Genomic DNA, 25,843 nt, shown 5'->3' on the forward strand with positions numbered 1-25,843 from the left:
CGGGGGAAGGGGAGGGCGCTGCCCGGCTCCCTCCCACCCTCTCCGGATAAATGAGCCGCCGGGAGGCGGCGGGCGGCGCAGGCTGTGGACGAGCGCGGCGCATCCCTGTCCCGTCCCCATCCCGTCCCCGCCGCGCCCAGCGCTCCCTGCCGGCGGGGCCGCCCCGGGCGCTGCCGCGCGTACTCGGCCGCGTCCCCGCGGGGCTGGGCGGGGGGATCGGGCTTCGCTTCCCTCCCCTGGGAACGCCTGAGGGCGGGGGCGGCCGGGCGGGCAGGGCCAGGGCCGGTGGAGGGGAGGCGGCCGGGACGCCCCGGTCCGGCTGATGCTGGCGCTGCCCCGCGCAGCACCAGGCTCCGGCAGGCTGGTAGCGGCGGTCGGGACGCAGGAGGGGCCCCCCGGGCTCCCTTCCCCTTCCCTCCCTCCGCGGCGGGCGGCGCTGGAGGATTTTCTCCCGCCGCGGCCCCCTCGCTGTCCCCCAGACATGGTAGGTCACCTCCAGCTGCAAGGGATGGACGAGAGCCTGAAGGAGAAGAGCCGGGAAGGCTTGCTGGACAGTCCGGACTCGGGGCTGCCCCCCAGCCCCAGCCCCCCCTTCTACTCCCTGTCGCCCGGTGAGGGCCGAGCAGGGGGCAGCGGCGGTGCGGACCCCCCGGCCCCGGGCCACCGGCGAGAGGCCAAGGACGGCAAAGTGGTAAGAGCCAAACCGGGCACCGGGCTCTGTCCCCTCCGGGCCCCGCGGGGGAAAGGCAGGAGGGCGCCTGTGACCACTGCCCGGGCACCGCTGGGCTGAGTTCCCCCCGCAGTGCCCCTCACCACCGAGGGCACTCCGGGCTGCCCGTGCGGCTGCGGTCCGGTGTTGGCAGCGCCGCTGCTGTGCCAGGCAGGGCTTGGCTCGGTGCCGGGCAGGGGTTTTGGATACACTCACAGAGTGCTGGCCGCTTGGCTGGGTGAACTCTAATAACGGTGTGGGAGTGAAACCCCATGCCTGAACCAAGCTCCCCTGCCCACCTTCGGAAAAGTGTAGTTGTTTCTCGGTGACACTGCTCTGCCTGGTAGGTACAGGTTGGAGCTGCATTGATCCGGACCGAGGCAGGGGGGTCTGGCTCCCAGCCATCATTACGCCCTGGCATCCCGCATCTGGTTTGTGAGGAGCGTGCAGCCGCGTTTGCTGGAGCCGTGGCTGAAAGAGAGACAAAAGTGCCCTTTAGCTGGGCCAGGGTAGGGATGTGTGTCCGGGAACAGGGTCTGGGAAGGGCTGTGTGCCGCTGCCCTTGCTGGAGCCGGGCTTTGTGGCATGAGCCTGTGTGAAAGGTTTGTCCGCTGGCGGCCGAGCGGAGCCAGGGGTGGTGGTTTGTAAGCTCAGACAGCTGGCACAGCACTGCAGGTCTCGGTCAGCCTGATGCAGTGCCAGTGAAACGCTTGAATATGGGATCTGGGTAGATTTATTATCACTATTATTTTGCTTTATTTGTTTATTTCTATCCCTGAGCTATAAAACCTGTTTTTAAAACACAGCGTTCAGAGCATAAGCAATGGTGGTGGAGGTTTTTAAAGAATGATGAAAGTTCTTCCCCAGGGCTCTTTAAAAATTTTTTAAACATGTATGAAAGATGTTTGTAGGTGTATTCAACATGGTTAATTGGTTTAAAACTGCAGCACAAATCTTTCCATTAGAAAAATTTATCTACTTCTGGTTTAGTGACAATTTAGACTTCTTTCCCATAGAGACATTTTGCAATGACTCCTCACACCCTCGTGCACTTTCTCAAGTTCTAAGGCATTTCGAGCATATTACTGAAAACTGCCTTTTTACTCCTGAACATGCCAAAACCTTCCCCATGAACAATGACTCCTCACAGTGGAGAGGGTGTGAGGGTTTATTATGAAAGTCAAATCTCAAACCTGCTAATGCTGCAGTTCCTAATATGGAGCCTTACCTGCAGATGCCTGGGTGTGTGTGCCATCTCAATGGGAGTGTTTATGTACAAAGTTACCCACACGTCTCTGATTTGGCAGCATCAGGCTGTTCCTGAGTGTCTGTAAAATAAAATTGGGGAGGAAGGTGAGTGAAGGCTGCTGGAGCAAAAAACAGCAGGGCTGAAGGTGTCTGCAAAACTCTGTAATGGGGATGTGACAGTCTCCATTCCAGTCATATGACAGCTGACCACCACACCATCCAAGAAAGTCTTTAGATATCGAAGAAGAAAGAACATGAGAAAATTCATTGCAGTTGATGGGCTGTTAGGATTGAGACTTTTAGTGCTTGACTCCTACAGGGAAAAAAGTTATTCCTGTGATCTGTGTAAAGTTAAGTTTTTCAATTGTTTTGCTCCTTAATGAACATTTTGGACACTTCAGAAAAGCTCACACTGTAGATGTTTCCAAATTCTGAATCACATTTGCAAGGGCTCCTACTTAGAGTATGGGTTCCATACATTGGGAATGTATGGAATTCCATGCTCTTAGCAGGTACAGAAGTTTGCAGGGATCCAAATGCTGAAACCAGTTGGACTGTGTTATTTGGAGTGGTGCTGAGCTCTGCTCTTTAACTCTGGTTCACTGCAAAACAATGAAGTAAATAGGAATTTTCACTCTATTTGACTACAGAGAGTTTCACTTCCTCTCATTTCCACTGTGCAGATACTGTACTTGCAGCTGATATTAAAGCAGGAAAAATGTGAAGAGTATTGCTTGCTTCATACTTCTAAATTGCAGTGTCTAATTAGCTTTAATTTTGCCATTTTACAAGGGCTTGCAGATCTATGAGCAGTTATGCAACCCATGAATGTGCTTCTGTTTAAGTCTATTCCTCTGCTGTTCATCAGAGCATGCGGAATTGGCAAATCAATAATTGCAGCTATTTGCACACCAAGAAATGCTGGTTTTAATCGCCTGTTATATTAGTGTTTGTTTTGCTTATAAACGTGACAGAGCCAGGAACACAACCTGCACTCTTTGTGTTGGAATACTATAAAACCATACATAACTCACCAACAGCCAAGGTTCTACTATGTACAGTTACAATAAATTGCTGTCAGGTGAAGGAAACAGCATTCCAGATCTGAGTGAAGTATTTCATACTATTCTTTGCTGCACAACTATCAAACCACCACTCTGAACCCAGTTGCATTCTTCTGCAGTCAGCTATTTTCCTCCAACTTCACAAATATGTTACAAAATTTTTCTGCTTCAGGACAGACAGCCCTTCTCATGGAGACTGAAAGGAGATTGCATGCTCTTATCGAAGACTTTCTTGTGTGTAAAATCTGTGCTCTCTCTGCTCTGTGTTATTAACTGTGACTCTGAAAAAGTAAACTCTCTGCTCTTTAATAAGCACAACTTTGTTTCAAAGACAATGCACCATTTATTCACATTTAACCAGCCAATTTGGGAACAGCTTTGGGATCCAAGAAAATATGAAAGGCAATTTAGGGCCAGAGTCATAAATACCACAAGTTCAACACCATTTAGGGACTTTTTTTTTTTTCATTTTACTTGTAGTGCAGGATAAATTGGCTTTTATTTCTTCAAATAAAGTCCATGTAGGGAATTTGTCAAGTGTTTTGTGCTTAAGTGCAAATATCCTAAGGAAAATAGAAGGTGACTTTTACCTAGTTCTGCCTTTTAAATCTGAAACATTATTAAATTGATTCTTATGACTTGGGTTACTGAATTCTCTAGACTGTGTCTGTAAAGCTGGGTCAAAAGGAACAGAAATACAACAAAATAAATCCTAATAATATGCACAAATAAGCAGTTGCTGAAAGTGTGGGGAATGAAATGACATCAAAGTACCCATATCTGCTTAGAGTTTTCCCTGTTGCTCTTGCCCTGGGTTACTGATTGAGGCTAGAAGAACTGTTCTGGACTATGCTGAAATAAGTGCTTTGCATCCATCAGAGAACTCCTAATGGATATCAGGGGACATCAAGCTCACATTGTCTGCAGAACTATCCATTGTGTGTTCTTGAAGCAGCAGATTCTATGTTCCTTCCCAACAGTGAAAGGAGCTTTTGCCACTGCAAAAGTTCCTTTTACTTTGTAAGACTGAAGTGTTTGTGCACTCAACTTGCCTCAGTGAGCCCTGACTTCTGTGGGACTATATCCCATTGAATCAGCTGTGGGGATGAAGGGAATTTCTACTTACATTCAGCAGCAAGAATGACTCAGAATCACTCTTGGGTGGTGGGAGGAGATTCCAGCTTCATCTCAAGAATGGAGAAGGAGACCTTGCCCCTTGGCACAGCCTTCACAGACAACAGCGGGGTCCCAGTAACGTGGTCCAAGTCAGCATTTGTGCCAACCCTGTTGGATTAATGGCTCATATTAAAAACCTCAAAAGTACATCTCTTCCTGACATGCAGCATTTTGAAAGACCCTTTGGGCCACAGAGCCAGCATCTCATCCTGCACTGAAAATGCTTCAGGAATGGAGCAATATCTGTAGGGGCTGGGTGGGGAACATGGCCATCAAAGGTTTTCCATATGTAATTTCCATACCTGTCAGCACCTACCCTGAAAGCACACGTGAGAGGGAGGCCCAGCACCCCGAGCTGAGCCAGCTTGCAGCCCACACACGAGGCAGGGACAGGGAACGTGACTCCCCAGGCCCTGTGGGTCCCGGCAGCTCTGGGGAAGCCCCAGGCTGGTGCAGGGAGCAGGGCACCCAGCTGGCAGCACAGCAGGGTTTGCCTCAGGGCTTGTTGGCAGCCTGGCATCCTGACCCACTTCTGAGCCACTCCCACAGGACTGGATCCTGCAGGAATTCCTCCAGCTTCAGCTCCACGCCTGTGTCCTCTCCTGGCAAAGGCTAATCCCACCTGGCTGTTCCCTGTCCCTCAGCCACACCCAGTTCTGGATATGCACCCGCTCCTCTTCCTCCTTGATGGACAGGGCATGGCTCTGGGCCTCACTTGATGTGACAGATGTCCCTTCTGGGCAGATCAGGGAAACAGGCATGAGGATGTCATCATCTGCTCTGAAAAGTGTGGCTCTGATGAAAGACATTGAGGGTGATGTCTTCTAGCTGCTGAATTTCCATTGTGTCCCTACATAACCCTGTGGACAATAAGCAAAGTAGCACACATTTCCCATTTGAAATAAAAGAGGGAGATAAGCAGGAAGGATGTAATTCTTTGAAATAATAAACCCCTTCTTTCTACCTGAGCTTTGCATTTTCTGTTATCACCTCCCAATATAATCTCATCCGGCTCTGGTATAAATTACTCGTAATGTGCAATACGTGCAGATATTGGGAAAATAAATGGTCTGTTAAACAAATACTGCTTATCTTCTAGAGCGGAGAATGTAGATGTGTGTCAAATAACTCAGCCAGATCTTTCATTATAGCTGTAAATAACAGCTGAGTAAAGTGACATTTTCATGGACCTGACATGTTACCATAGTGGGAAAATGTGGTGAGAGATTTTGCTTATGCCCTAGCTAAGTTAGGAGCTGGGAATTTGGGAAGCTGTATCCTGTTTGTAGCCCTGACACTTGGAAAGCTGTTTCCCCTTACAGTCCCTAGAGATCTAATGCCACATCTTAGTGCCTTCCGTATAATGACCATAGCAAAAGGAGTCAGTCAGTTCTGGTTCTTTGTGCTCTCTGGGGAAAGGTTTCGGGGGTTTATTTACTTCAAGTCTTGTTAATTTCCTTTGCTTTTTCTTGCTTTGCCGCCTGGAATTTGGCAGCTAAAGAACAGTCAATGCTGTCGATGAGCTGTAGATTGAATTCCATTCAGCAACCAATTTTATCTGTGTTTATTTATCTGCTACTTGCAGAAAGCAGAGTTTAGCTGCCCAGGCCGTTACATGCCTGAAAGGCATCAGAGTTAAGGCAAAGGGAAAAATGCAGCCAAACAAGAAAGCTCTTCAGCTTTTTAATACTACTGTAACTCTTTGCTGGTTGACACAAATTATGTACTAGAGAAGAAATAAAAATAAAAGCTCATTTACTGCCTAGTATTCGCCTTGGATCAAGTTGTAAACATGGGAGTCCCTTTTTTGATATCTTTGGTATCTTTCATGTTGTGTTTTCAACCTTCCTTGCCAGACCCCTTCTGTCCTTAAAGATGCCAGGGTTGTGGTGTCTTTTGTGAAGCTGCACCTGGTAAGTGCCAGCAGAGCTCCAGTTAGTGGGGACAGATGGGTCAGGTCCCCACTGCAGCGTTCCAGCACAGCAGCCCTTGGATAGACAGACCTCAACTATGGATCACTTATGGATAGCCTGGTCTGAAGTGATCTGGGCTTCTCCTCTTCACCATCAGTGACCCCCAGAAATGTGCATCAAGCTCTGTTCCCTGCCAGTCTGTCCATAGTGCAGGATAATATAGAAACCTACCTCATTTGTGGAGTGTCTGGAGATCACCAGGTGATTCCTAGAAAAAAGCCAGGGATCCTGATTTTCTCAAGGGAACTCAGCAGTCCAGTGCTCCTCCTCTTTCGACCATTCCTGTGCAGAAAGAAAAAAGAATTGAGTCAGTATTTTTTTTGACAGGCAGGACATTTTTGGTTTTTTTTCCTTAAAGCAGATTGGAAGGAGTCGGTGTCAAACTCTTGCCAAAAAGCCAGCTTTTGACATGTGCCAAGCATATAACATTTCAGCCCCAAAGACAAATCTTTTGGAAAGCTCATATCCCCTGTTCCTTGCTTCCCAGCTCCAGGTGACTTGCAGGAGCTGACATTTCAGAACATCACTGGAGGGAAAACAAAATGTCACCTGAGGTGCCTCTCAGTGGCTGCTGTGTGAAACCTGTGGTTGCTGTTTAGTGACCCCTTCATGCTCTGCAAGCAAATCAGTTGCTGTTTGGTGAGCAGCCTGCAGGATCTTAGAGATCTCTATTTTTAGGCCATGATTTGTAAGTTATTTACATCTTCCATGTGCAGACTTCCAGGTTACTTTGGAGTTTCTGATCTACAGCAGCTCACAGAAGAGAGGCCTGAGTCTGTAATGGTCTCGACAGGCAGCAGAAGTCCTGGCTTTGGCCTGCCAGTGTTCTCAGTTGTTCCAGCTTTCTAAACTAAGCCAAGCCTGCAAGTCTGAAGTTGGTGCTCATCCACAGCCTATGAAATGCCTTTTGCCACCCTTCCCTGCCCAGAGCAAGGTTAACTGTAACTCCCAATGGAAATAGTCTCATCACACCCCATCCAGCACTAACCTGGAGAACACTTAGTCCTGCTCTCACCGAGTTCAGCAGCAGATTTTTGACTCTGATTGATGTCAGTCGTGCATGCCAGCACCTCTGTTTCTCCGTGCACTCTGGTGGTGTTTCTGCAGCGTGTTCTTGTTTCCTGTTCCCTGCTGTGGGACTTGAGCTCTGCACAGACAGCGATTGCCGCCGTGCCCACGCTCTGACCGAGCAGCACCCCAGCGCTCAGCGGGCTGGGAAGGCTTTTCCCATGCACACACTGGGGGCCAGATGCCCCAGCTATGTTCCTGCTAGGCCACGGGAAAGACTTCGTAACATCTCCTGCATCCTGGGGATGTTTGGAGCACACTTAGGGTCAGCATTTGTTAGCAAGAAGTGTGAAGGCTTGTTTGCCTGGAAGCACTTCTTGGAAACTGCTTCTTTAAAGGAGGGACACACATCCCCAGCGTTGTTTCCTTCACCAGTTCAAGCAATCTGCATCCCTCTGCAGGTGAACCCCCAAGGGGAGCCTGCCTGCTGTTCACAAAGCTCATGACCATGTGCAAATGGTGTTTGACGCCTGCACCCAAAGGAACCTCTTCTTATGTAGAGAATGTCTTTAGAAAGAGCTCTGGCCTTGTGCAGACTGTTACAAGCTGGACATCTGCACCCTTGTGAACTGAGGCTTGTCTGATGTAAACAATTCACATTTCAGAAGCAAAGAGCTTTATTTACGACCAGAAAGGCTGCCCTTGCCCTCCCCTGTCAAGAGTGTTGAAAGCAATTCAGGAATGAACTTTGCCTTTTGGCCAGTGTTTGCTAGGGAGAGTGAACATATATTTTTTTTTCTTTTTCCCCCCTATAACTATGCAGATACTGTTCTGTTTTGACAATGGAACAGTATTCAATCAAAAAGAGGGGTTGGCCATTTTACTTAATAGTACAACTTTACACAGTTGTAAAGTGCAGGGAAATTTCAGTATGAAAAGAAGAAACAGCTTTGTGGCTTTGGGACACGGAATTAAGTGGCTTGGCAAATTCAGATGGAGCAGTGACATTTTTTGCCGTAGCCTGAGGCAGAAGGCCCAAACCAGCAGAAGAAAGCAGACCTCAGCTAGCCATCTACAGACAGCACAGGGGCTGCCAGCCATCCCCTTTAAAGAGATCCTGTGTCCCTGTGCGTCATAAATATCTGCTGACAGAAAAGCTGTGGCAGAGACTGAAACCTGCAGTGACATTTTTCCAGGAGGGCAGGATTAGGCTGAATTAGCTGCTGGGTTTGGTCCAGGCACCAGACACAGGATCCCCATATGTGGGAACTGGTGTTTAAGAGCATTCAGTATAGAGAAGTGGGATTAGTCATTTCTGTGGTGGGCAGAGGAGCCTAGGCTGGTCTGTGACAATTTGTCAGAGTAAGTAAGTTCACAGTGCAGTTAGTCCTAAAAATCCAGTTTTTGGTGTCATGAATTGGAGCTGCTCCATTCGTTATAAAGTGCTGGCTTGTAACTGGCTTCCTGTATTGCAGAGGCCACAAGGTGCCCTGGTGTCTCACCCCACCCTCAGTTTTATGGTTAACAAGAATGTCCTTTGGAGCACAAGAGCCATTTTTGGCACAGAGACTTCGGGAACAGCAAGTCTATCACTTCCTCTGCTGGATTGTTTCAAGGGAAACATGATTTTATGTACATATTTGTATGTATATCTTTAAAAATACATATACATGTCTCACTTCAGTAAACCTACATGCTTCAAGTCAGCAGCCTTAGGCCCTGTCGCTGTGTTAGGTCAGACATGGAGCACTTCTCCATGCTGACACATTTTGAGTTTTTTAAGACTTGTTAATTCCTATCAGTAAAGGCAATATCAGGGCTAAAGAAAACTTGAAAACAATTGCAATTCCTATGAGAAACAAGAAAGGAAGAAGGAAAGGCAAGGTTAAATTTCAACAAACAGATACTGCAGCAAGAAGTGACAGAGATGTGGGCCCAGTCACGTACCTGGGAGGTGTGCTGGTTGGTGAGGACAGTCCAGGTGTTCTGTTAGGCTGCTCAACTGCCAGCCACAGCACGTTATGAACTGTGCCAGCCCCATCTGTCGTGTTCCAACACTTGCTGTGCTCTCCTTCCCTGCAGATGCCTTATCTGCTCCTGAACCCATCCATGCCAGAGATAAGGCCGCGAATGTACCCGGTGTTTTTTGGAGAAAGCATTGAGGTCAACCCTGAGCCCGTGCAGGAAATCAGGTACAGATGGGATTGGGTGGGTAGATGGGGATTTCTGTCTTTTTGCTGGTGCTTCTGCCAAAAATTAAAATGTGTTTACAAATGGGAGTCATGGTTTTTTTGATGGATAGGGAAGGACAGGTGGGAGGGTAATTCCTGAATTAAAGCCACTGACAGCAACACAAGCAGAGAGGAGGAGGAGGCAAGAACTGGAGGGAGGTTTTAACAGAAGGCAGTTTTCCTTCCAAGGCCAGCTAAAATCCAAGGCTATGAGAGAAAACCATTACCATCTGTGGGCTTGATGGCCTCCACTAAGTAATCTGATGGTCTTCATACTGTTCCCAGATGACTTGTATCTTCAGAAGAAGCAACACCCTTCTAATTGGCACCCGTTTTTGTTCACTCTTGCCACAGAGAAACCAGCATTAGACAGCCCACAGAGACTGAGCTCTTCTGTGTGAGGAGATGGTCCCTCAAGCCAGTGATGGAGATGTTCTGCCCTCCTGTGGGGCTGGTATTGTGGCCATGGATAAATGTTGGTCTTTGCTCTTCATTTGCTCTTTTGCTGATGTGGGATGTATCCTGCAAACAGCATGGAGCACTTACACACAGCTTGGGTCAGGGACAGTGGGAGGACTGTAAACCCCCCCAGCCCATGCAAAAGTCTCTCTTGAAATGTACCCCAGTAAATCTCTGCTGGCTGAGGACCTGCCAGCGGGCATGTTTTTATGGTGATTACATCGGAGTCTTCTTTTATGTGTGCTGAATGACTTGCTTACACCCTAGCTGTGCAAAATACATTACAGCAGCTCAGATTACACGCGGTGCACAATCAGTCAGCCCCCCTCTGGGTGGAGGTAATGACAAGCACACACCCAGCTTTTAATCTTTTTTACGTGGAACTGCACATTCCTTGGCTGCTGATTGTTGGAGGAGCGTTTGGAGAGCGGGGAAAATCAGTGGAAGTCCTGCTCACCATGGCTAGGAATTCCAGGAAAAGCCCTTTTTCTGACCCGGTGTCTGTACATCCTTTCTGGATGGCTGCAGAAAAAAAGGCAGGGTCATGGTATCCTACCTTGTGTGGTTCTTCATCTGTTGGCATTTCAGGTGGCCAGTTCCTTTGAGACCAGTGGCTTGAGCAGCCATAGCCCACAATATCCCTTTGGTTTTCCTGCTCTTTCAGCATTGCTTGGATTTTTTGTAGGCTCCAACAAGCATCCTCACCCCTCTCAGCACTCAGATTTTAGCTGGTTTGGGCATTTTTGTGCAATGAAGAAAGAAAAGACAAACAGCCTTGATGGCTCAACAGGTCCATTACAGGTTGTCTGCCTCCAGTGTAGGTAGCTCTTAGGGCTGAGCTGAGGCTGCAGTGGGACCCTTGGAGAAAACCAGAGGAAGAAGAGTTGTTGCTTGGAGCCTCTGCAGCAAGGTGTTTTCTGCTCTGGTTCTGCTACATTGCAGAAATGCTGAGATGGATTCACAGCAAGGTGGGGTTCCAACAAGATTCCCCAGCAGGACAGAGTCCTCTTGGCTTTGGGTTGTAGAGTTGGCACCTCCCCAGTGTCTGTGCAGTACAAGGTGGTAAATGCTGCCAGCTTCGGAGGGTTAGAGAGGAGTCCTGCCTGTCTGGCCTCCTTTGCTGCCTGGGCTGTGCTCCTGATCCCTTGCTGTCCTCCATAGATGCAATTCTGAGGTGAAGTACGACTCGGAGAAGCACTACCGGGACGACATCTTCTACGGCCCCATCCCCACGGTCACCACCTACAGCGAGACCATCATCGCCGCTCCCAACTGCACCTGGCGCAACTACAAGTCCCAGCTGATCTTTGAGCCCCGCCAGAAGCCGGTGAGGTTTCAGAGCACGACCATCATTTTCCCTAAGCGTGCCAAGAACATTTACCGGACCACCCTCAACTACAGCTTGGGCTGTGCCAAGCGCTGGTTCGCTTCCAGCGTGCAGCTGGAACTGTGTGAGGAAACCAGCCCGTGCGTCATGTACAGCGAGAGCCTCTGATCCGTGCGACCCCGCCGGGGCACGGCCTGCACGGGGCTCTGGCTGCGCCTTGCCTGGTGGCAACTGAACATTCATGGCCGGAGAGCAGCTCCCGAGGCTTGCAGGGCACAGGATGGTTTTGATCAGTGAGAGGCTGGCTTGTGTTTTGCGACGTTCCTGACATTCATGATCTGGATTTTATTTTTGGGTTGTTCGTTTTGTTTTGTTTTTTTCTCCGAGCATATCTATTTTTGGCTTGTGTTTAGATGAAATCAAGATGACAAAGGACCCTGTTACCCATTGCAGAGTGATGCCTTATGAGCTCTGTAGGTCTTGTCTAGCACATAGGTGAGAGTCATTGTAAGCTTCAGAGCTATTTTGGTCTCTGCAAAGGGAAGACCAACTGCAGAGTCAGCGTCTGTTCGGCCCAGCACACACCAGGCCCGATCTCTTTGAGAGCTGAAATGCAGAGGAGGTGGTTATTTGTACCAGTACATCACAGCTTGCTCCAACAGCTCCTCTCAGTGAGAGCTGCCCTATTACAGCACCACAGTCACAGAGAGGAGTGGAGACTGTCACCCCAAGAAAAAGAGGATTTAAACAGGTCCCCCAGCTCTTGCTAGCAGCTGGATGTTTGTGTCCCATAGCAAAGCACAGCACAACCAGGAGATGGGAGGAAGGCCTGCTGTGATGCATAGACACATCTTTTGTGAGCCCAGCCAGGAGCAAGGAGGGAGACTGAGGAAAGTGAACAGCTGAAGGACTAGTTTCTAAAAGTGACTGAGAGATTTAGGAGCCCAATACCCTTCTATCAAAAGTATTGCCATACCAAGTGTACCATGCTGTTCACTGCCTCCAACACCTAATTAAGGGATCTGTATGCACTTGCAGCCCTTCTGAGTTTCAGGGTGTGGCTGTATTGCAGAGAGGAGTGTAGAGCAGAAAGTTCCCTGGTTTCTTTGAAGCCAGGGCAGGGTTAACTCACCCTCTCAATAGTTTCCATATTTGTGGCATGGGCAGCTTTTCTGCCTGTAGAGGAGCAGCCAAACTTTCTCAGTGTAGAGCTTGAAGGATTGAAGAGCCCAAATCCATCTGGGTTTTCCTTACTCAGCCAGGCTGTAGCACTAAAAACAGCAACTCCACAAGCAGCTGAACTGTCTCTGCAACAGGACCAAGGAACAGTGAGCAGGAGTCAGTGCAACCATCCTAGGGTAAAACATTCCCCAGTCATGAGTCCCATCTCCTGCTTTATCTTCACTTCGGTCTCTTGATGAAAATCTGCAAGAGCCTGGATTCCCACAAACATATAACTTTGAAAATAGCACGGAATTGTCTCCAAAAATCTTACCAAGAATTTTTGCATGCTGCTCCGACTTAGAAATAACCGCACAGCTCCGGAAATTAATTTCCAGCTTTCTCTCTTCTAAACTTTCCATTTTGTTCCTGACTTGCTGTGAGTCTGATGGAGTTATTTCAGAACACAGCTGAGCAGCCAAGTCAGAAAGCCTATTAACAATGTCAACAAGACGTAGCTGATTGCCCAGAACAGTTGACGCACAAACCCGCTGAGATTTAAAAAAAAAAAAGTCTGAGAAACTTGAAAAAATAATAAAATTAGTGACTTTTAAAGATACTTTTTCCATCAGTTTCAAAAAGCAGTTGGTAAATGTGACCAGAACTGTGACCTTTATGAAACAGAGTTCTCTTGTTTAAAATGTAGCACAGTTTTTCCACCAGAGGTAAATATAAAGTCTTTAAATACAAACTTCAATCCTGACAGCTGGAGCATCGTTAGTGCTGAAAGATGTGTGTTAGGGCAGTGCTGAACTCTCCCTGCCCACTGGGAGTTAAGGCTTGGTAGGAAGAACCCCTCAAAGGATTTCCAAGGCTTCCACCTACTGTTGAATCCTTTACAGCAGCACAAACAAGGACTATATTTGTTAGTGGTCAGAGTCTGCTGTCACTGTCTGTCAGCATCAAAGCCTGGAAAAGCAGCATCTGCCTCCAGAGGGATTATTATGCCTGAAGCAACCCTTCTCCCCAGGGCTCCAGCAAACAGAGCTGGCTTAGGCAGCAGGGAGTTGGTGCCTGGATGAACATGGCCCTAGTGCAGTGAGGTTGGTGATGCACTTACTTGCTGGTTCATCTTTGGGTCTGTCCTGTTGGCCACGTGCTGCTGATGGGCCTTGGGAGCAGGGGAAATACCCCTGTGGCACATGCAGGGCTCAGTGCCTGCATCCCTGAGGGTCTGTGCCAAGGGCAGGGTCCCAGGCTGACAGCAGGGCCATCCAGGTCCAAAAGCAAGGCCAAACTCACACCCAGGAGATCCCTGCACCATGACAGAGTGGACTGATGGAGACAGGCTGACCTCAGAGCCTCTCCCTGGTCTGACCACACATCAGGCTTTGCCCCTTTGAACAGCTGGATTATGCCCCTGCTTTGAGCACAAAGCTGCTGTTCTTGAGCATGGTGGTCTTTGAGCAGGACAGCTTTTCCTGAGAAAAACTCCTTTCTTCATGACTGGCTGCAGGTTTCTGCCCACTCTGCCCACTGTTAGTTCTGTTTCCTAAATATCAGCTGCATCAGTAAAAGAAAATTCAAGGCAAGCCAAAAAAAACCCAGTGTGCAAATACAAATCCAGCAGAGAAACTGAACCTCAACCTGGACTTTCACCTCACAGGGAGAGGGGCTGCTGAGGCAAAGTCTCACAGGTGGATGTGACCCCAGGAGGGTGCAGTGGAGGGCTGCATCCTTGGTGCTGGAGGGTCCCACACACCCAGCCCAGGCCTCTTTGAAGCTTCATGCTTTGTTTTCTCTGCAAATACACCAGAAGTGACCTAACGTGCTCCTGCTCCTTTGAGTTTAAGCAGCTTTTCTGGTTTTGCCATGTAGGGGGAAAAAAAAAAGATAGAAAGCAGCTTGGGTTTCTAGGCTGCTGAGCACATTCTGAGCTGTGTAGCCATGGTGGCTGTGGTGGGACTGTCACCCTGGACCAGTCCAAACTGGGACATTGACAAGTGCCTGAGATCTGGAGAAATTTTTGAAAAATCCCTTCTTATATGGTATCTGCCATGGGCCCATCACAAGCTGATTTTCTCTCAGCAAAGGCTGGTGTTGGAAAGGGACTCTGTTTTTCCTGAGGTCAAGGAAACCACAGAGGCTCAAGTCCTCACATCCCAGCCTCCTGCCCACTCTGTCCCTGCTGCTCCCAGCCCTGTGGCTGGGTTAGGCAGTGCTAGAAAAGCCAAAGTTCATCTTACTCATGACTGGAAAAGTGATGACTTTTTTTGTTTTGCTTAAACACCAGAAACTGAATTGTCTTTTTGTGTTGCCAATGAAGAATCATTCTGGGCAGCCAAGAAGTGCCTTGTGCCATACCTGTAGTGTGGTTGTACATCTGAAAGGAACAATTAGTCCCACTAGGGAGGTGCTTTTCTTTTAAATGGAGTGTTGTTGATCTCAGCCAACAGATGTTTGTTCCTGTATGTTTCTCAAAGATACAAATGATAAATTTAGACCATGGAAATGTGAGTTTCCTTGAACAGCTGGGACTGTGGCTACACCATTTCCCCCCAGGTTCCTGATGTGCATGTTGCCCACAGCTCTGCAAGCCTGATGGGTAAAGTCAGACACTGCCTTTATCTTTTTTGATGAGGGGAAGATTGGTTTTTTTTTCAATATGGAAAGTCCCTATCTCAAAGGTGGGGGGTCTCTCCCATTCTCTCCCATCTCTCCCTATGATTCTTTTGCCCTGGAATACAACAGTGTGCTCCTGTCTGGCCTGCCTGCATTGCTGTCATTGCATTTGGGGCCAAAAAGATGAAACCCTAACCAAATATTGAACTTTTAGAAGCCGTGGAATATGTTGCACAAACTGCAGAGAACAACTTTGACCAAAAGTTTACTGCTTGTCTTTATAGTTTGTCTTTTTCTTTTTTTTTTTTTTTTTTTCCCTTCCTAAGCCAGCTCTACTTTCCTCAATGTGAAATACAGACAGGTTTGCACCCTGGGTGCACACTTTCTGGGACTGTTGAAATGGTGTTTGGGTGTTGATAGCAGTGTTTGAGTGAGCTGCTGGTCAGAGAAGTGAATGCTATTTACTATTTATGTTGAGTGTGTCTTAAAAAAAATGGGAAAGGTCACCAGAGGGCTAATGAGCAAAAAAGACTTTGTGGAGACTTTAAACTGAAGACTAAAGACTGTGTGAGACTGACATAGAAGTGAACGGTTCTGTGTGTGAACACTGTGATCTAGGATATTTAGCCATTGTGGTTTTAACCCGCCTCTTTTCCTGTAGGAAAAGGCATCTTTGCCTTTTTTAGAGCTGAAACAAAATCAGATCCATCCTCTGCCACAGTCACTGAGCCCTGCTGCAGCCTGTGAGCATCAGCATTCCCCAGGCTCACGAGGTGCTTTCTGAGCATCAATCAAACAGGCACAGAGCTGTGCCTCTGTGAGACGGGGCAATGCTTTGGAGGGATGATGGATCTTCTTGGGGGATATTCAGATTTTTATTGCCAGATAAAGTCTGCTCCCTGAGGATCACCTGATCACTCACAAATTGATCTGTTCTAAACAGCTCCCCTAAAGCTCTATAACCAGTGGATTTTATAAGTCTTGGGAGGCACTAATTCTTTTTCAGATACTGTAATGGCCATCAGAATGAGCAAAGTATCTTATCATATGAATTGTGACCTGAGGATGGGATTGAAAGGTGTCTGAAGGTTAGAGAAGGAAGAAGAGAACTTAAAAGTGGTGGAAATGCATAAGGATGTGTCATATTTTTATTTTTGTAAGTCTGATTCTCTAAGTGCTTGTAAAGTACTTTACTGTTGTATATGTGGTGATGCAGTAGCTCACAATATCCTTTTATTTTTGTATATTCCTTCCTCCACCATAATCCCTTTCTGTTCAACTCATAGAGAGTAATTTAAGAAGACAAAATTTATATATCATAATAAAATGCTCAAACCCTCATGCTGATGTGTGCAGAGTTTCCTTCCTCTTCCATATCCCTTGGTGCCTAATGCCCTTTTTCTGTTTCTGGTGTATCTGTCCCTTTCTGTGTATTTCAGCCCAGCTCTCATGGATGGGTGGCTGTGGCACAGTCAGTGCTGTGATGTGCAAACCCTGCTCTGTGTGCCCAGGGAAAGCTGAAAAGCTGAGGAGGAACTCTCAGAGGCAGTTTTACCTTTCAGGATTTCCCTGGTTGTCAGTTTGACCATTTCTTCACTCTAAATTTCCCTCTCCAGCTTCATCTTGTACCCAGCTAGCTATGAAGCCCTGGTGTTGGATCTAGATAATTCCTCTCCCGGCTTTTCCACGGCCTCCAAGGGCAGGAAGAACTCACACAGTACTTATTTCATATCCAGGTATCCACATTCCAGGCACTATTGGGATCCCTCCCATGTCCTGGCTTCCCAAATCCCAGTGGTGGACGAGTGCCCTGGGGCTCACCCTGCCTGGCCATGAAGGGCATTTCAAAGCCGTGGCTGTATTTGCCTCAGGCTCACCAGCCAGCCCTCAGTAGAACACTCCTTTGTCTTCCAAGACCCAAGATGTCTGCAGGGAGAATCTGACACTAATCCTTATGGAAAAATCAGTGGATTTATAGGGATGAAGTCAATAGGCTTGGATGAAAAGGGCTGTAAAACTCTAAGGAATGGAAAGGAGAAGCAAAGCCATGTTATGCAAGAATTTGCTTCAGCTGCAGCGCAAGTGCCCGTGTCCTCATCCCAAGCCTCTGACAGAAATTATGGCTGAACTGCTCCTAGGATGAAGGATGGAGACAAGCTCATGGCTGAGAACCTGAGGAAACACAACTTGGAGAAGGCAGGGGCTGTGCAGCCGGGCGAGCTCACTGGCTGACACCCAGATGCCAGATGAAGGACATGTGCGTCCACTCCTGCTATTTAAATAAAACCATAAAATGTGAGTGCTGTCCAATGAAGATTCCTGAGGTGGCAGCTAAAGCCTCAGCAGCAAAAGCAGTATTAGATGCAGGATATGTGTTTTGGCAAGTGTGCTCAGATGAGCTAACCCCTAAGCTAGTGGCTTTTACTGTGCTAGTTGGATGTTGTAAATTTAAGCAGATGATGCTTGGTATTAGTTTTGCTCCTGGGATATTTCAGAGAGTAATTGCACATATCTCTGAGGGATTACAAGGTGCTGAAGTTATAATGGATGGACTTTGAATTTAAACTAGATGCCTTTAGGAACAGAAGGAAAGGTTTAGGCTGGTTTTACAGACAGCAAGAATGCTGAATATAAAATGCCAAAAGCCTCACCTAAAAGAATTTGCTGATTATGGGCAGCTACAAATTAAATAATAATAAAACTCCACATGGCTGGGGTCCCTATTCCACTCAACAAAGCAGAGCTGTAAGGAAACAATAGATGCCTTCATCAAATTTCATTCCACAGCTATTTACAGTTAACAAACAATGGAAAGATTTGCTAGAGAAAGACCCTTACCTGATCCTGGAGCAGTAAAAACGTCCCCCTGCTGCCAAACCATCAGTCCAAACACCATGTGTGAGACCTTAGGCTGGGTCTGTGCTCTCCATCAGCAGATGGCAACGGCACAGCCTGGACCTGCAGGAGTGTCTTTGGAAGTTCTAGGCAATGCCAAGCAGCTGGAGCTTATATTGTCCTCAGAAATGTCAGGAATCTCTTGCAGTGTGAAGGAGTCACCAGAAGCATGCCTGGAGTGATGGCCACCCATAGGAACGGTCTCCTCTGGAACAGGGCACTGAACTGTCACTTAAGGCAGCTCTGTGGGGAGACTGGAATGGAAGACTGTCACAGCAGATCCATCTCTGTCCCCTGAGCTGACCCTGTGGCTTCACAACTGCCTCCCCCAGAGGCCATTCCAGGATGGCTGAATCCACCTGGGGTGCTTCAGATGCAGCTCTGCAGCCTCCTGGTGTCCCGTGTGCCAGGTTCAGTGCCCCAGGGGCACCTTGGCCTCAGCAGCTGAGCCCCCAGGGTGGCTGCATGGGGCCTCTGGGTGCTTGGCAGGGTGGCAGGATGGTGACTTCCAAGGCTGGCACTGCCAACAGTGTCTGCCCAGCCACGGGACGGGGATCCAGTTCTGGTTTCCATCCCATTCCATCCCAGTGGGAGCAATTCCCACTGCAGATGCAGCCCCTGCCAATCCTCCACAGCCTGGCAGGAGCGTGCCTTGGCCCCAAACTGCCCAGCCCCAGTTTCTAAATGCCTGGAGCGGTGACACTGCAGAGGAGCAAGGACCTGCCCCAGGCCGTGCATCTTCTGCCAAAGCACTGAGTCTCCTGCTGCTGGCAGCAAGCCCAGCCACAGCAGGGAAATTAATGCAGGAATGGCTTGTTCTCAAGCAGGATAAAGGGTCCTGGAATTGCTTTTTTGGGGTGTAAGGAGGGAGTTTTATGGGCTCTATTTTCTGCTTCTAATAATGATATTTGATCTAAACAGTTCCACGCCTTGGAGTCCACAGCAGATGGGGAGTTCACATCTACGAGGATGAAAATGCTCATCCTGCCAAGCCTTTGATTCTCATCGTATCCTTCCTACCCTGCAAACAGGCGGACAGCACATTTCTAGCATAAAAATATCCTCCTCTCCAGCTAACCACCTCCAGATTCCCTTCCTGAGCCTGTTCTGAGCCTGGTGATTAGACATTTCTATATACATAAACATTCAGATCATCTCCCCAAGGTTCTTCCTGTCTCACAAGCAAATCCTGAGACCAGCAACTATTTGCAGCTCCTTGAAATACAAAAGGGCTCCTTGCAAGTTATCTGCTGTGGTTGGGGCTCTCCGTGCCCCTCTGCCCAGGGCTCCTGGCTGCATCCTCCTATCCCAGGACATTGAAATTCCCATCACTCCTTCTCTGGAGACCAAACTGCTCCAAACACCCCGTGTTGATGGTCAAGGGACTGGGAAAGGGTCAAGCCAAGGGACTGTGTAGACTGGGGAACATTTTGGGCTGGGATGCAGCATGGAGTGCCTGGGCATAGGTAACTTGCAGAGGGAGTTGCAGACCCACACCAAAACCCACACAAAGCAGTGGAGGAATGAACAACAGACACACACGCGTGTGCAAGCTGCTTTCTCTTTGATGGAGGATTGTGGAAACATTACCTTCCCCTGGGGCTTTGCAGTGAAATAACCTGATTATTCATGAACCAGCCAGAATCATCAATCCCTCATTTATCATTTTCAACATAAATAATACGGGCAAGAGAGGAACACGCCAGCAATAAACTAGTTATAGATGTAGTGTTGAAATCTGCCCGTATCCTTTAAATATGCCCCCAGTTACTGATAACAAACAGGGATCCAGCCGACTCCTCTCCTGATTCCTGAGCGTTGGATTACAAAGGACACAAGCCAGCACTCGGCTTTGTGTGAGTGAAAGTCCATTTGGCGCTCGCGTGGGCGGCCAGCTAGGAAATGGCAGCAAATTTTTAAAAACCCACATTTGTCTTGCTGACAAATGCCTCCAGGAAATAAAAGCCTTTGTATTCTTCTTTGACCTCTTCCACTCGCAGATGGGTTTCGCTGTGCTTCCGACAGTGATTCTTTTTTAGCGCCTGCACTTCCAGGATATTTATTTTATCTGCTGACGAGCACGGCTCACAGAGGCCACGATGCACATCATGTTATGGGGCTGTCGTGGCTGGGGAGGATGGCCTTGGATGGGGTTTTACCTTCCAGTCCAGCTGTGAACGAGGCATTTTGGGATGGATGCTCTCTTAGAGCGCCCTTGGCTGGTTGAGCAGCAGCTTTACCCTGAGACACATTGACCCAGAGGAGAGAGCACCCAGAGCCATGCAGGTCCCTCAGTGTCCAGGAGAGGAGTTGAGCATCCTTCCAGCTCTAGTGGGAGCCTGTTTTCCACGTGGACTGATGGTGGAGTGGAGCAGGGGATGGAGGAGCAGCCCTTGAGGCTCAGGGTGCTTTGCTGAGCAGAGCTCTGCCCTCAGCCCTGCAGCCTCTCCTTTCTGAGTCCCCCAGGACTTGTTCTGGCAGCACCAGCCCCGTGTGTGAGCCCAGCCCTGGCTGAGGCACTCTGGTAATGAGCCACGTGTTCTTCCCAAGGCCCCCAGGCTTGGCAGGGACCCTCTGGAGCCCAGCTCTGCCCATGGGCAGCCCCATTCAGCGCTTTTGGGGAAGGTTTCCCTTGTCCTCCCCCTGCCCCTCACTGCACTCCTCCCAGGGTCTCTCCTCTCTGTGCACTCTGAAAGAGGCGGGGAGGGAAATCACAATGTGTTTAAACACTGCCTAATGGTGAAAAATAACATCTGGAGAACAGCCTTGCCCTTCACAGAGTGCTCCACCTCCACGCCTCCCAACAGGGAACAGACCCAGAAGGATCCCATCAGCTCAGCACTGGGACCAGCTCTCCCTGTGGGTGCCACTGGCCAGGGGCAGCAGGTACCCAAGAGCCTGCAGAGGCGGCTGGCCAAAGCCACACTCACTGCTGGGAGATTTCAGAGAGTAAGAGAAGCTCAGCAAGGGGTGACTCCTTGCCCATGCCTGTGCCTCCCATGCTGGCCCATCTCCCCCACTCCCCCAGGAAACAAACCTGCTTCATTGGAGCCTGTTCCAGCCAACATTAACACACTCTGCTTTACTTCCCAGCATGGCCTGGGGCAGAAAGCAACATCTGAACCTAATAAAAAGGCTGCCCTCCCCCTCAAAGAGACCCAAGAGCAACCTCTGCTATTTGGTTTCCAGCCTCTGCTGTTTGGTTTCTCCTTCGGCAGTGAATGGAGGAGGCAGCTCCAGCTCAGGGGCTCTGGCTGGCCTGAAGGGGAGCAGGATGTTCTGGCAGCCCATGGAGAGTGGCAGCTTAAAAGTGACTCCAGTGGGGTGGAGTTAGATGGGTTTCAGTGCTCAGGAGCCAGTTGTGACTTCTCACTGGGATATAAGGACTTGTCCTTGCCTTGAACAGAATGGTGCTCTTTTCCAGTTCCAAAACCATGAAAGCTGGAGATGGCTCTAAGCCAAGGCCCAGGATTAATATCCCCATGGGGGAAAGCTCTGCTTTGGTCCAACTGGAATGCAGATCCAGACCTGGCACCCATCTTGAGGCACACACCAACCAGGTTCCTCATGCCTGACCTCTGGCAGCTGCTCTGCTTTCTGGACAGGCTCAGGATGAAACAGCAGCAGAAAATGCTCCTGGGCCTTGGGCAGAGCTGGATCAGGATTTCACAGCTGAAGTCTAGACTTTTGCAAACAAACACCTGAGTCAGTGGAGTCCAAACCTCTTCCGAATCCCTCACTGGAGCTGATTTGGGGCCCATCAGGCCACACCTGCTGACAGCTGCACAGAGCAGTTGGAGGAACATGTTCAATTAGGATGGAGTGTCTTCAGCAGCAGCCTCCTGCATGGTGCTGCTCAGTTATTTCCTCTTCATGCAGCCTTCCCTCCTCCTGTGCCATTGGAGGCAGGAGAGGAACCCCCAGAAGCTCCTGGCACTGCCCCTCTCCCATGGCACAATGTTTTCCACAAATACTGACCTGCAGCTTATAGAACAGCTGCCCACAGGTGAGAGCTCACAACAACCTCCCCAGGGCTCCTGCTGGCTCCGTGAGTTTCCTCAGCATCTCCTCAGGAGCACTGGGGCTGCCATGGCAATTAATAATGACTAATCTAGATGCACCATCGTCAGCATGGCCAGCGTGGCCAGCATCTCCTCTGCCCTGACTTACTTCAGCAAATATTGCAACAGTCTCCTCCAAGCTGAACATGCATTTAGTCATCAAAGAGATTGCAAATGACTAATAAATATGAAAAGAAGTTGGGGAGCAGCAAAAATTTCTGGACCAAGATCAGTCTGTACTGACAAATGCTGCTTTCCCTAAGCAAAAGTACCCTGCAGAGTTTAAAACAGCATCTGACTTCAAAGCAGACAGCTCTCCAGATGGAGCTTACCACCCCTGCAACACCCCGGGCTCCGTCAGGTTCCCTGCATTTGCAGAGGGACAGGGGGATGATTTCCAAACAGGGAAACGCAGCAGCCGTGGGAGCAGAGTGTGACTGGGGCTGGGCTGGCCTCCCCAGCACCACGGGCTGCCCTTGCTGCCTCCTCTCCTTTTCCAAGGGGAGAGCCTCCCCTGCCAGCTGTGCCTGCAGCTGGGATGGACACAGACCCTCCTGTACTGGAAGGCAGAGTCAGAAAGTGCCGTGCTTGCAGCACAAGGATTTCACCTTTCAGCTCTGTTTTGCAGATTCCCAGTTCAGGGCATGCAGGCAGATGCTGTGAATTTCACAGGGTGGCTTTGGTCACCCTGGTGCCACCAAAGGAAAGGACCTGCAGCCAGCAGGGCCTGCGATGTGCCATGCACTGGGGCTGCCCAGGCTGCACCTCCCCTGCAGCCCTGCCAGGGGGTTTCTCCACAGCTGCAGAGCTGTGTGCCCATGGATTTCATTTCAGGGCTATTTCTGCAGGGCTGGCTGGTTGCTGTGTTGGTTATTTGCTGGTGCTGCAGGCTCCCAGCCCCTCTGAGCACTTGCCCTTCAGTAACACCAACACCAACCTCAGATCACTCCAGATACAACTGCTCCAACTCCTGTCTGTGGCCAGTGATTTATTACCACTCCACTGCCTGGAGTCCTGACAAATCCTTTTTGGTAATTGCAGGAGGCCAAAACATGAGAGGATAAATTAACCTGACAATTAATTCAGCTGTTACTCACACAGGCACATAGTGACACTCATTCCCAAGTCTCTCCATGGACCCGATTCTCCCCAGATGGCACAGAAGGCAGGCAGAGCTCAGCCAGCCTGGACACCTCTGCCCAGCACCCTCCAGGGCCCCAGGGCTGATAAGAGCCAGCATCCCACCAAAAGCTGCTCTATTTTCCTTCCAAGTCACTTGCCAGCCTACCCCGTCTCATCTCGTGCCAAGATCAGCTCTTTAGCCCTCTGCATCATTATCACAGAGCATATATAATTCCATGGCAAATCACAAGAACTGATGGATGGCTATTTGGATTGCAGTTGTCAGGGGAGTGTAAAACGCTTCCTGCTGTGCAGAGCCCAGGAACAGCCTCTGGCCAAGCTGGGCTGGTGAGTGAGGGCTGTGGGCCACCATGGTGGCAGGACACAGGGCTGGTGCTGCCAGCACAGAGCTCTGGAATTCTGCTGTGATTTGAACCCTTTTATAAAACAAACATGCCCTGCTCATGGCTGGGTACCCCAGCTGCATCCCAGTCCTTTCATCACCCACAGGGCCCCTGTGGGATGGTGCTGGTGCCCAGTGCAGGTCCTGGGGTGCACAACAAGGGCCGCCTCCACCTGGTGCCCTTTTCTCCCTGCTCTCGTCACTCTGCCTGGCCTAGCTAAAAAAAAAAACAAAAACCCCAAAACCACAAACATCTTCTTGTTTAATTCTTTCAAAAAAAAAAAAAAAAAAAATCTCTAATCCTGACTAAACACCAATTCATCACCAGCAGGTCACAATGCTCCTGCACCTTCTCAAAGAGCAAAGGTATCAGGGCCATCTTTTATCTTCCCTTTCTCCTCAAAAACTCTTGTCTGCCACTTAAAATACAAGTGAGTGTGGATTGCTGGCATATTTTATTGCAGGTTTTCAAAGCCATCTGCTTTTGTCCCATTTCATTTTCATCTCTTTATGTAAGAGCTTTGCAAGTAGACCTAAAGTTTTCCATCATTAAATTCTAAGTGTTGGCCTTGAACTGAGAGTTTTCCCACCTTCTCTTTCTTCAGCATCAGTGTGAATTATTGACCAGGGAGATGGCTGTCAGCCCTTGTCAGCATTTAAACCCTGATGTGAGAGGTTGAACAGCCCAGCTCCTGTTTGTACTGGTTATTAACTTACTCTAATTGCCTTCAGAGTGGCAAAGGCCTTTCCATGAAGGTTTTTCAACAAAATCTCTGGTCTCAAGAGATCTTCAGGCTGATTTTTAAGAGGCAGCAGTGTCTGCCTGGTGCATTGCCATGGCAGCTGGTTGCTGGAGGAGCACATGGAGACAGGAGGAGGCAGATTTGGTCAGTGTGGGTACATACCTGGAGGGATTTCAGAGGGTGTCTCAGCAATCCAGATGATCCAGGGTCAATCTCAGCAGCATGGAGAAAGAAACCTTTTGGACATCCCTTGGGCAGACACAGCAGTGCTGGCAGAAGGCAGGGATACACCCTGGCTGAAATGCTCATTGCTGTGCTCAGGAAAACATCATTTGTGTAAAATCCATTTCTGAGCCCCAGGAAAGGCAGCAGAAGGCACTCAAACCACCTAACAGCCATTCAAGGGACTGAATTCCACACAGTCATCAATTACTCCTCATGCAGAGCCATCTCCCTGGGCTCAGAGACCCCCACCCATCAATCCCACCCTCAGCAGTGGGAAGTGCTCCCCAGCCCACGGCATCACTGTGGGAGGGGACCTGGGCACTCCCAGCTGAATTCCATCACACCTCACAGGACAGGTGTTGGAGGTAAAGCAATTCAGACCCACAAACAGACCCCAGGGCTTCTTAACTAGGTGTTACTTCTTAACTAGGCAGTCACTCATTGGCCTCCCCCAAATTTCCTGCAGCCCTGGGTGAACGAGACGGGGCTCTAGGGGTGCTCACTGTGCCCTCATACACGGACAAACCCCTGCTGCCATCACCCCTCAGCCCATTCTCCCTCAGACACCCCATCAGTGCCAGCACAGGGGTCCCTTCACCCTCCCACCCTCACCACGAGCAGCTCACACACACCCTCAGCAGGAGCTGCTTTCTGCTGCTAAAGAACTTTGGATTGGGTTGGTTTGTTTGCTCATTTATTAGGGAACCAGCACGGCAGAGCTCGCTCGCTGTGACAGTGAACAAACCCACCTTGGGCAGAGCCTCCCTCCCCTTGCAGAGAGCTGTGCCATTATTTGCACCTGCTGGGCTCTGCACAGGTCCCTCCACAGCAGCTGTGCCCGGGCTGGGTACACACACACAGATTTCCCCCTCCCAGTACAGTTCAAGAGACAAATTTTGCAGTGATTTGTTTGCGTTTGTACAAGTTACAAAGTTGGTAAAAGTTAAGTTTAAACTTGGGGTTTTGGAATAGTTTAAATGTGAGTTTCTCCTGGACAGCACGAGCTGGTGCTGCCAGACCCTGCTGTGAGATTTTGGGGTGCTTGGGGATGCCCTGGTGGGGAGAAGGAGAGCCAGAGGGGGAACACCACAACCTACAGGAGCAGCAGCTCCTCCTTCCTCAAAACCACCCTCCCCTGGGTCCACACCTGAGCAGGTGAAGTGGGGCCATCCCTCTGCAGCCTCCAGGTACAGGGGGGATCCTCACCAAGCATCTCTGGGCCTCCTGCCCACTCAGTACCTGCTCATGGATGTGACACAAATTAATTAACCTGCAGCAGGAGGATGCTCTGCTCCTGCACCCCAGCACGGGGGCTCAGAGCTCCCCAGTGGGAGCTGCTGCTGCTGCTGCTCCAGGGCTCTCCTCAGAGTCCCTCCATCCTGTCCCTGCTGCTGCCAGGGGCAGGCAGCTCCAGGA

General features: G+C 49.4%; 1 protein-coding gene across 1 annotated transcript; it reads left to right on the forward strand.

Moving 5' to 3' along the window:
• The first annotated feature begins 368 nt into the window (after positions 1–368).
• RFLNA (refilin A) lies at positions 369–16,319 on the forward strand. Its single transcript, XM_063173176.1, has 3 exons — positions 369–691; positions 9,261–9,370; positions 11,030–16,319. The coding sequence occupies exons 1-3, from the start codon at positions 482–484 to the stop codon at positions 11,361–11,363; spliced, it is 654 nt and encodes a 217-aa protein (XP_063029246.1). The 5' UTR covers positions 369–481; the 3' UTR covers positions 11,364–16,319.
• Positions 16,320–25,843: the final 9,524 nt, after the last annotated feature.

Source organism: Melospiza melodia, chromosome 20 (assembly GCF_035770615.1).
Source record: "Melospiza melodia melodia isolate bMelMel2 chromosome 20, bMelMel2.pri, whole genome shotgun sequence".
Lineage (NCBI taxonomy): Eukaryota > Metazoa > Chordata > Aves > Passeriformes > Passerellidae > Melospiza > Melospiza melodia.